Consider the following 12,173-nt stretch of genomic DNA (forward strand, 5'->3'; position numbering starts at 1 on the left):
ATAAATTAGAATATAATTAAAAAGCTATTTTTTTATCTAATTTAATTCAAAAAGTGAAAGTTCCATATATTTGAGATATATTAGACATATAGTGATATATTTTGGGCATTTGTTATTTAACTTTTCAGGATTTCGTCTTACAGCTCATGAAAATCAAAAATCCAGCATCTCAAATTATTAGAATATTCCATAAGGCCAATCGAAACAAATATTTATGATACGGAAATGTTGCACTTTTGATAAGTATTTTCATTCATCTACTATATGATGATTTGAGTTATCAAGTCATCTGCTGCTGTTGGTCCTCTGTGTTATCAAGTCCAAAGTCACCACGGCCATCTACCAGAAGATTTTAGAGCACCTCATGCTTCTGTCTGCTGACAAGCTTTATGGAGATGACAATGTCCTTTTCCTGCAAGATTTGGCACCTGTCCACAGTACCAGAAACCACTGTAACTGGTTGACTGACCATGGTTTTACTCTACTTGAATGGCCAGACAACTCTCCTGACCTGTATTGTCAAGAGGCAGATGAGACACACCAGACCCAACATTACAGACGAGCTGAAGGCCACTATCAAAGCATCCTGGGCTTCATAACACCTCAGTAGTGCCACCGGCTGATAGCATCCATGCCATGCCGCATTAATGCAATAATTCATGCACAAGGGGCCCAAACCGAATACTGAGTACATATGCATGAATATACTTTCTAGAGGCCGACATTTCTGTATTGAAAATCCCTTTTTTATTGATGTCATGTAATATTCTAATTTTCTGAGATTTTAAATTTGGGGTTTTCCTAAGCTGTAAACCATAATCATCAAAATGATAACAAATAAAGGCTTGAAATATTTCAGTTTGCATGTAATGAGTCTATATAATGTATTAGTTTCACATTTGAAGTTGAATTACTGAAATAAATCAACATTTTGGTCATATTCTAATTTATTGAGCAGCACCTGTAATTGACTCATATGGCAGCTGAATGTCAGCTTTGAAATGTTATTGACCTCTCGACACTGTAGTTTATGTCAGGTCAATACTTACGTACATATCCTTGTGTTTCCTCCGCTCTGATGGCAAATCATACAAAATCTTTGGTAGCAAGCTGTAATTTCCAATTCCACTCTTCACTCTTAACACATAGGCTACTTTAAGTATTATCACAAAAAGTACACAACTTTCTGTTTGAGGTGTTCAGTTTGTTTGCATTCATTTGTGGAGTTGGCTGTAGTGCTTTCATGACAGACTTCACCCCTGCTGACAAGCCTTCTTTGTCACTCACAGCTCGCCTCAGACGCTACTCAGAAGCCATGACACTGCCGGATTCTTTCATCCAGCGCCAGCAGCTGGATGCCAGCATGGCCGACACCTTCCTGGAGCATCTGTGTCTACTGGACATCGACCAGGAGCCAATCACCGCGCGCAACACCAGCATAATCTGCACCATCGGTGAGTGTGACAACCCAGTCACAGACAGGGAGTCTCAGGTTCAAGTTTGTTTTCTGAAGACTGTTGTATGGCATAGCGGGCGCCTGGCGCGACTTGGCTTTGGACCTCGAGGTGATCGCTTGACTCATCTTCTGCCAGAAAGAAAGAGAAAATAATTAGAAGAAAAAAATAATATACAAATGGCTCCTTAGTTCTTCCAGATTAGTGACTCACCAGACGTTGACTTCATTTCTTTGCTGCTCGCGAAAATTCTTGTCTCTTGGTAGATAGACCAACATAGTCTTTTTTTTTATAAATGATGGTCTGCAACTAAGGATCAGTTCCATCATTGATTAATCTGCCAATAGCTTCCTTGGACAGTAAAGTATCTGGAGGTAGTGAAAAAAGGTCCACCATTACACAAGTTGACATATTGAAATAACTTGATTCTTCTTACTCTGTATAAACCCAAATGTATTCAGTTTTCTTCTTGAAAAAGGAGTAGATATCACATTGCAGAACCTGGAACCAGTGATTTTTTTATCTTGAAATTCATATTACACTTGTTAAAGTTATTCATTCTCAATCAATCGACTTATTGTTTTACCCTCATTTTAATGTGAAATATCTTTTCTGTTTTTCCTGTTTCAGGTCCTGCCTCCCGATCTGTGCCCAAACTCCAAGAGATGGTCAAGGCAGGATTGAATATTGCTCGTCTAAATTTCTCTCACGGCTCACATGAAGTACGTAGGCTACGGTACATATGTTTCACAATTATAGATGGGACTTATGCACACACGTTTTGTTTCCTCCTTTGGCTACGTATTGATTCTCTATCTCCCTCAGTACCACGGGGAAACCATCAAAAACATCCGAGAGGCGGTGGAGACGCTGACCTCTGACCCCTTGTATTATCGGCCGGTTGCCATCGCCTTGGATACGAAGGGTCCAGAGATCCGCACCGGATTAGTGAAAGGGGTAAACATTTTATGTTTCATCTATCAAACAGTCCAAGCCCGAATCAACCTGTCAAAATCAGCCAAGTGTAAGAGGAGCTGAAAAATGTCCGCTGCTTTGTATCATCATGTTTTAGAGGTTGTAACCTACTTTCTTTCTTTTTTTCTCTCTCTTTTGCTTTTTCATCATAATCTAATTGTTTTTCCCTTGTTGTCTGCTTTGTTGAAAAAATACCTCCAAGCTGTTGGAAACCTCTTCATGCCTTGATTAGATATCAAAATGCCCTGCATGACGTGCCAGCTGCACACTGATTTATGCTTGTTGTGTCTCTTCTAAAGTCTGTTTAGCAGTTAAATGAGATGCATAATTGATTGTTTAAATGTTACATTATATATTATCTTCATATATACATCATTCTTCCAAACACATTAATATTTTTCCTGGTGTGAAAATGAAATATCATGATGCTGTTAAATTTGTTGCATGTTTAAACAGAATAAAAGGTATCGCAATATCATCGTCATTGGCCCAACCTCTGATGTGAATTACCAGACTCTATTCAGCCATCATAAAACATACTGGCGTGCTGGAGCTCAGCATGCTATATAATGAAATTGTTGTGGGTTTAGTCACCGTGTGGAGTTCAATCAATCAGGGTTTGATGAAGACTTTCTCATTTTAGAATGCTAAAAATTCGATCTTTATCTCTATAGTTGTCCTTCAGCAGCACCTGGATTTTAAAAATGTGTTAATAAAGGTGATTATGGTGTGTGTGTGCGTGTGCGTGCGTGTGCGTGTTTCTTTGTATAGAAAGTAGAAGAGGAGGTGGAGCTGGAAAAGGACAGCCATGTCCGTGTGGTGACAGCAGAGAGTGAGAAAGACAAGACAGACGGGAAAATAATCTGGGTGGACTATCCCAGCCTGCCCAAAGTCCTCAAGAAGGGAGGCAGGATCTACATCGACGATGGCCTCATCGCACTCAAAGTTGTAGAAATAGGTAATGCACTTCAGGTAATGCACTTAGAGTGCAAGCAAATAAGTAATGTGACCACATGCATTACTTTCTACCACTTCTCTTAACTTTTATTTTCTCATTTAGGGATTACCATAAATGATTTATTTCACAATATATATAGCTACATGAAAAAATACATGTCATTAAGAAAACAACAGAATGTAGAAATAAAGAAAATGAGTAAGATAAAAGACGTATCTACACCAAGCGTACATACCTACATACACAAACATTAGGATTTCTGCCATAATACTTTTACATTCTCATTTAATTTACCTTCACTATGCAGCATCCTACTGTATGATCTATTTATTTTCTGCAATACATCAATTCACAGCATTATTGTGCAAAGAACCACCCCATCTGACCACATAATGATCATCCCAATCTCTCATTCCAAAGGAGACTTTTTCAAACGAGGCGTCTTTGCATGGCTGAATAACCTATTCATGAAAAGATGAGTTACCTTGGAGTCTTTCAGCTCCTTCACATAATCTGCTTCACCACCATTATTGTTATAATGTAGTCTGGATCATATCTGAGGCTCCACTATAATTAGTGGGTCACCTTGTTTATACAGCCTAGAATTCATATCAAGATGATGTATTGAAAAATCCCAGGTACATATACATACCCACTCCAATAAGTCTGAATTCAAGGGCGTTTTCAAAGTATATACATATTTTCCTTCAGGATCAAGCATATTTCAGCAAGCTGCATTATTTCTTGCAAGATCAAATTGTTCTTCTAATTTACTAAAAGAAAATTCAAACTCCTTTTTCAATTATTGCTGACTATCCTGACGCGAACTATTTCCTGTCTGAAGATAATTTCATGACTTCCTCAACTGCTTGTCGTTTGCAGGCCCTGACTGGGTGGATACTGTGGTGGAAGCCAGTGGACTTCTGTGCAGTCGCAAGGGCGTAAACCTGCCCGGCAGCGACCTGATCAACCTGCAGGCGGTGAGTGAGCGGGACGAGGCTGACCTGAGGTTTGGTGTGGCCCAGGGCGTCGACATGGTGTTCGCCAGCTTCATCCGCTCCGCACAGGATGTCAAAGAAGTGCGGCGAGCTCTGGGGCCGCACGGACAAGCTGTCAAAGTCATCAGCAAGGTGGAAAGCCGGCAAGGGGTGCTGAAGTGAGTATACAAGGGAAATGCCTTTTACCTTTGAGTCAAACATTGTACGAGTTAATTGAATCAGAACCATTAAGGAAAAGTGATTCTGAGTGATATAGTAGTAACTATAGGCAGTGAGAGTTTCATAATGAGGCTGTGACATTAAATAAATGAATCCACTGGATCGGATGGCGACTGCACAGCTAGCTGGGCAGTGATGGATTGACATATGTCAGCTCTGGATTGTATGTTAAGGGATCTGTGTGGCTGTCTAGCTGCCAATTAATTTATCTGACGCAATTAATATCACAGCCCCCTCATCTCCATTACTGATCTCCCCCTCCTGCTCGCTGGATACTAACAGTGTTTAACTGTCTTATTTAAATGGGATTTATTTTAATTTTTTTCAAGATCAGATCTTAAAGATTACATTTTACAGGATTATGATGCTGTGAATCAACATTTGGCGGGATAAGTCTTGTTTGACTGTATTATTATTTGTGTTCCTACCATTCATCGCTAACTGATGCATTTGGATTTGGTCCAGATGATTAAAATCAATAAATAGAATGTCAAGATCCAGAAGCATTGAGCAAAATCCAAGACCTGCATTCAAATGTATTCTGGATGATACGCAGATAGAAAGAGTATTTTCCTTTGCTCCCTAATCCCTTTTTTCTTTCTTTTCCAAACTCTCAAACCCTTGCCTCCTCATCCCCTGCCCTATTGAATCTCTCTGTCAGTTTTGAGGAGATCCTGGCTGAGAGCGACGGCGTGATGGTTGCTAGGGGCGACCTGGGGATCGAGATCCCAGCGGAGAAAGTCTTCATCGCCCAGAAGATGATGATAGGACGCTGCAACTCTGCGGGCAAGCCCGTCATCTGTGCCACACAGGTCAGGGACTAGCACGCACGCAACACACACACACACACACACACACACACACACACACACACACACACACACACACACACACACACACACACACAGAAAAGGAAAATATCAAATATGCAGATTAGACTTAAACTACAGTGTTGTCAAATCATATGTCAAATGGCTGTTAACTAACATTAAAACCTAATAGCCGCACATTAACCCTGCACTCCTACATAATGCATAACGCACACTCACATTTTCAATAAAAAAATGTAATACATTTTTTTCAAACTCACACAGACACAGACACAGACACACACACACACACACACACACACACACACACACATATTCACTATTCAGCATTAGAAGCATTTCTTAACCACTGCAAGAAAAATCAGTCACTCAGGCAACACTGCGAGCCATCTCATTTTCCAACTGTCTGCCATGCTGAGTCCCCGGAATACCAATAAATGCCATACTCGCCTGCGTCATTCTAAATGAGCTCACATTTCTCATCCAATACTGTCCATCCATCCACAAAGCCATCACCTCCTCTCGTCATTCTTTCCCTAAAGCCTGTGTCCCTTTAGTTACTCTCTCATCTTGGACAAGAGCTGACATGAGAGGTGCCTTATTTTGATGGATGTATTGATTGAATCCATTTACAGTGCCTTATGGAGACATTGTGCTTGTGGTTACCAGGCTAATATGATGCTAATGTATTGTGTGCATGTGTGTTTACAGATGCTGGAGAGTATGGTGGCCCACCCCCGGCCAACCAGAGCGGAGAGCAGCGACGTGGCCAACGCCGTGCTGGATGGAGCCGACTGCGTGATGTTATCCGGGGAGACCGCCAAGGGACTGTTTCCTGTGAAGGCAGTCGCAATGATGCACTCGGTGTGTGTTCGCGGTGTTCGTCTGATGTCCACTCTCTTACATCTGACTTACTGTAGTTGGCCTCTGATAACCCTCTCCCCCGCTGTCTCCCACGCAAACCCCCCTCCCTGTCCCTGTCTCTGTCTCTGTCTCTCAGATCTGCAGGGAGGCAGAGGCGGCCATTTTCCACCAGCAGCTGTTTGAGGAGTTGCGTCGCCTCACTCCCCTCTCCTCCGACCCTACAGAGGTCACAGCCATTGGAGCCGTAGAGTCCTCCTTCAAATGCTGTGCTGGGGCAATCATAGTCCTGACCACCTGTGGCAGGTGTGTAGACCAAACCTATCAGCAGACAAGAGTGTGTGTGGTTATGAGATAATTTAAGGGATTGTTTTGGGAAATTATTTTGTGAAATACTCACTCATTTGCTTTCTTGCTGAGAGAGAGAATCATTCTCATATCAATACAGCAAATATGTAGCTACAGACAACGCTCCTTTTTACATTTAGGACACATCACCTATTGCAATAGCCTACCACACAAATTGTAAAGTGTAAAGTTTCATCCAATATCAACATTACTCCTAGGATACTGGGCTTTAAACCTCAAGAAGTGACACATACTGTAGACTCTAAGATTCATTTTTCGAAGAGTAAGACTTGAATTAACATATTGCTCATAGTGTTTGAGTTTCTCTTCTTCCCCCTGGACAGACACACGCTTTTTAGAGAAGGAACAGATTTAATTTTCTTTTTATCCCAGAAAAGCTTAAGATTAACTTCAATGCAGATCCTTAGGGTACAGACACGTTATGTTGTTTGAAATGTTTATTGTGCTCCTTTTCATGTTTTTATGTATTTTTGTGTGTACTGGCTGTTTGCCATGGAAACCAACTCCCCTACCTGGAAACATAGATTTATTTTCTACATACGTTATCAACTCTAGATAAGCTACACATGGTCTATTTTTAAATCATCGCTATCAACAATGTCATCAGCTCCACAAAGTCAATGTTTCAGTCTGGAATAAAGTGGTGTATAGATGGAGCCATCCTTATCGTTATGCCTCTAATGTGGCCAAAAAGGGACTTCGAGCGAGACTTCATTATTGGATCATTTGGATGACAGGAGCTTACATCACAAAAACTGTTCAACAGTTCCTTATATACCAACACTGATAATGTATTCCGACCCTTCTCTCACTATCATTTCCCTACTCTCTCCAGGTCGGCACACCTCCTGTCCAGGTATCGCCCTCGCTGTCCTATTATTGCGGTCACAAGAAGCCCTCAGGTACAGACTGTCCCTGTGAACCAGCAGCACATTTGTCTGGCCTGAAACTGCCTGGTCTTGTTGATGACTCACACCTTTTCAAAATCGAACAACATGTAATACCGTCAGGAGGATTTACTCTCACAGTCTGCTGTGTAAATAGTGACAGCACTAGAGATGACTGTGTTAATGTGTGATATCTCTATTTCTCCTTTATGTAGCCTTCTGCAGAGAAACTTGTGGTCAGAGCACAACATTAGTCACAAAGCAATTGTAATATAGATAATTACCTGTGATGGATGGGTCATGTGGATATTGCAGGTGAAGTCATGTTTATTTTGTGGTGCTATAGGGAAGGTCAGGGGGCTCACCTGATAGTGATATATTGAATATTTAAATTAAATGTTTATTCGATAACCTTGTCAAGGACCAAATTGTTGTTGTTTCTTCTTTTTTTAATAAACCGATTATTTTCTTACACACAATCTGTTTTTACATGTTTCATATCTGAATTTTTACTTATACTTCAGTATATTTGCACTCTCAGGTGGCACGCCAGTCTCAGCTGTTAAGAGGAGTGTTTCCTGTCCTCTTCTACCCTCTGCCTGCTCCCGTCTGGGCCGACGATGTAGACAACAGGGTCAACTTTGGCATGGACATAGGTTAGTGAGTGTGTGTGTGTGTGTGTGCGTGTGTGCATGTGTGTGTGTATGTGTATGTGTGTGCGTGTGTGTGTGTGTGTGTGCATGCTGTTTTTTCTGAGTGTGTGCTCATTTATACGCCATAAGACTGACACACCCTCCTTTGTTTATCTTTCCGCCTCCTCAGGGAAAGCAAGAGGATTCTTCAAGTCAGGTGACATGGTGATAGTGGTGACGGGTTGGATCCCAGGTTCTGGTCACACTAACATTATGAGGGCAGTCAGTGCACCCTAACTACCTGGCCCTTCACTTGACTATGGCTCACCTGAGGGCCAACTTAAAAGATGTGATGAAAACCTGAGAACTGCCCCCCTTAAATAAAAAACCTGCATGAATGTCTCATGAATGTAGAATGGTTGTTTAACATGTCCTGAAAGCAATGACTCCTACCAAATAAAACACAAACCGAAACTTTAACATGCTGTTCTCCTGTGTCATGTTGAGCCTTTAAGTCAGCTTTACTAACTGAGCCCTCCAGACTTTCTTTTCATCAACATTATTTATAGGATTAATATTGGATTGACAATGAATATTGCATGATCTCTGCAATCATTATTGGTAGTCTGTACAGAATTAACAGAAAAGGCATTAATTCCTATAGGCTTATCTATGTGACAATTCTTCTGTCTATTATGAGCAGTGCCACATGAGAAACCTTTTTGTCCGCAGAGATGACACAGATGCCGACATCTGCCTACTGTTATCTCGTAAACTAATTATATCTGTGGGGCTTTCTCATGTCTGATGATCCTTTCTTCCTTCTTTAATGTTTCTATTCCAGCTAGCATACACCTTTACCTTGGAAATAGATTCTCTTTCTGTCCAACATTTGAGTTTGTTGAGTCGCTGGTATACATCAGAATTTGTCTTTCAAAGAGCATTGTTATGTTTATACATCCAATGTAAACCTAAATATGTTTCCTCAAACACTGATGATCTCAAAAGTGTCACCAAATGATTGGGCATGTCCACTTCATTTGGAAATGACATCTTAAATGTTTTATTACATTGTATGGTTCCAATTTATGAGAGTTTGAACATTATACCCAGCGGAATGTCGGCCATCTTGGATTTGGCGTTTCACGGCCGTCAAGGGCCAAATCTGACTTCCCTCCACATCTTAAAATACACCTTATTACTAACTATGTTAGAAATGTCATGCTTTTCTCAAAAAGTGCACAATTGTTATAAAAATGTGATCTTATCCGCTGTAGCCTACTAAAGCTGTCTGATAAATGTAGAAGCATGAGATTGCATAAAGTACAAATACTTTAGTAAAGAACAAATTCCTAGAATGTACAGTAGCCTACTTGAATATTTAAAGGTGCTGTAAGCGGAATGGTTCTTTTAGCTAACTTCCTGTCAGTTACTGCAGTTAGCAGTCCCCTCGCTCGTCCCTACGTCACCACATTATTGCACTGCGGTCTTCAAGCAGCAAGTTATCTAGCATCATCTCAGATCCATAAGTGTGATAAAACATGATAAAAACCATCAAAACAGACATTGGGAAGGGTTTTTACCTGCTCCGCCAGGCGCATAAACATTCACCAATGTGTCGCTCTGGCGTGCACCGGCAGTGAGACCATGGAGTGTATATAGGCCTACTCTATATGAGTCAGACGTGTGATCACTATGTGAATACCAGTGGCGTCTTTGCATAAAATTTAAAAAATAAGTTTATAATCCTGCCCTGCACGGCCCCACCAGAGGGCGCTGCCGTGCAGGGCAGGGTTTTAAACTTTTTTTTTTTTTTGTCAAAAATGTGCATTGAGCATAAGTTAATAATAAATTAATTGTTAATCATCAATTACATGTCCGCAGTTTTAATTTGATGAACGCAATTGTCTTACTTTTTGTAGTGTAGTAGTTGTGTGTGAAATAGTTCGTTGCTCCGTCTCGTCTGTTCCGCTCGGTGGGGCCCAGCCGAGATGGCCCTGCGCAGCGCACACTTTAGTTTCGACAGTGGGGCCAGAAGATTAGGGCCCCAGACTGCTTCTCATTGGCTGATTTGTAGAAAGGGCGGGGTTTACGGCGGGAGAATCAAAACTTTTACACGGAACACAATGGGAGAGCAGAGACTGAACGCCCTGGCGATGCTTTTGAAAGTGAAAGTGAACTCATCCACGGACTTTTGGATTTTAACAGCAAAGTCACCGAGAGTGGTGAGTCATTGGTGAGTCTAATTTGTAATTATTTTTATTCTAAGTGTAATTTATAATGTAGTTTACATATTATTGTTTGAATTAGAATTTCTGCATGCTTAACTGGCAATACGTGTGTGGGGGGCACAACCTCACGTGGGCTCCCCGAGGGAGCTGTTCACCTGTCTCTGGCGGTGAAATGGCTCTTTGGCTGTGGTATATTGTGAGTGGTGGCTTTGTATATTGATTGCTGTGTAGGCCTATAGGGTGTGCACCGTTGTGTTTTTATTGTTGCCACGTTGTTGTTTCGATCTTGAGTTTTTTATATTGTGAGATCTTGAACACTGCCATTTGGTGGTGCTATTGATATAATAGCCAAATATATGTCGTCAGATTCGCGTTTGAGTGATGGCATTATTCAGCTGCAATTTTGGTCCCCTCTGTCACTTGCTACTTTGTGTGTGTTGTGATGGTAGTAACATGTGGTATTTCTGGATTGCGTTATAAGATTATTTTCCTGCATGGCCCCTCCAGAGTTTCCAACCCAAAATCGCCACTGGATTTTACACTTATATTAACATAAATAAACCGCTTACTTCACCTTTAAATGCAGTTTCATCCTCGCTCTTTCTCTCTCTCCCTTTATCTCTCTCTCTCTTTCTCTCTCCACCACGTGCTCCGTCACTGTATGGTGAGAGAGGATGACGTGCAACCTGTATGCCTACCTACGAGAGATGCGTGCGTCTTGCGCATAGATGGTCTTGCGCCTGCCGGGCACACGGCCTTGGGAGACAGATAATGGGGATGCGGATGCCATGGCAACATACCCGTTAGAACCAGACCTTTAATGCACATTTATTTATTTAATATTTAATTTGAAAGCGCTGCGTGCCACGGTGGACGTACAGACTCGACCTCTGAGTGATGATGAGTCAGTGAGAAGTCAATTTTGGGCTTAAAACTGGACTGCGAACAGTGTGTGAATGAGCAGCCACCTTAAACGCTCAACAAGTTGTTTTAAAAATGTATTTTTAAAGTGAGCTTTTGAATTCGTCAGGGGACCGTTTTACCTCGGTGCAGTTTATTCGATGGCAAAAGCCTACAGGGACTAGTCATCTGTCCTCGGTGCCATACAGGGGGAAGGACACCACCAATTGTCATTGAAAGTCGGGAGAAGTGGGGATAGATGGCCGCGGCTGCTGAGGAGAGAACAGAAGATTTGGGGCGTCAGATTGTGAACACCAAGTTCATTCCGGAATTAGTTTGACTAAATAGCCCTGTTGTCTGAGCGCTTCAGTCGCGGGCAGGCAATATTTCCGCGCGGCTTCTGTCATGATGACTATTTCATCCGCTCGGATATTGGAAATGACAACGCGCCATGGATTCCGTTAGAACATGTGCTAGATAGGACCTAAATGGTGAATTGACTTGTTTCTGTCGTCTGGAACGTCCCTGTCTGTTTTTTTTTGTTTGTTCTTTGTGTGCGTGTTTCTGGTGCGTGTCACAATGAATCAGTGCGCCTTGGAGGGGTGAGCGTCCGCGTGTTGCCTATTAGCCTATATGCGTCCCTTATGGCCATTAACAACCCATCCCTCCTTACAGAGGATCAAGTCTCCTTGTCATTCATCCGCGAATGAATGTCCCTCACTCACTCACCGTACGGCTCAAATAATCTCTAAAATAATGAGTAGAAAATAGCTAGATTGGGTGAGCAGCCCCGAACATACAGACAGGACACCGACGGCCAATGGGTGGCGAGCTCCGTTATCTACAAAATACCGGCAAT

The 12,173-nt window shown here is 41.8% G+C and overlaps 1 protein-coding gene across 1 annotated transcript; it reads left to right on the plus strand.

Annotated features, from left to right (window-relative positions):
* Positions 1-1,315: 1,315 nt before the first annotated feature.
* On the plus strand, positions 1,316-8,480 carry pklr (pyruvate kinase L/R; the record flags this gene model as incomplete). The annotated part of the gene is made up of 11 exons (XM_080038868.1): positions 1,316-1,454; positions 2,085-2,176; positions 2,280-2,411; positions 3,201-3,387; positions 4,270-4,543; positions 5,266-5,416; positions 6,146-6,298; positions 6,435-6,601; positions 7,500-7,566; positions 8,093-8,207; positions 8,374-8,480. The coding sequence occupies 11 exons, from the start codon at positions 1,316-1,318 to the stop codon at positions 8,478-8,480; spliced, it is 1,584 nt and encodes a 527-aa protein (XP_079894994.1).
* Between the last annotated feature and the right edge of the window lie 3,693 nt (positions 8,481-12,173).

This window comes from Ammodytes marinus, assembly GCF_949987685.1.
Source record: "Ammodytes marinus genome assembly, chromosome: 13".
Classification (NCBI taxonomy): Eukaryota; Metazoa; Chordata; class Actinopteri; order Uranoscopiformes; family Ammodytidae; genus Ammodytes; species Ammodytes marinus.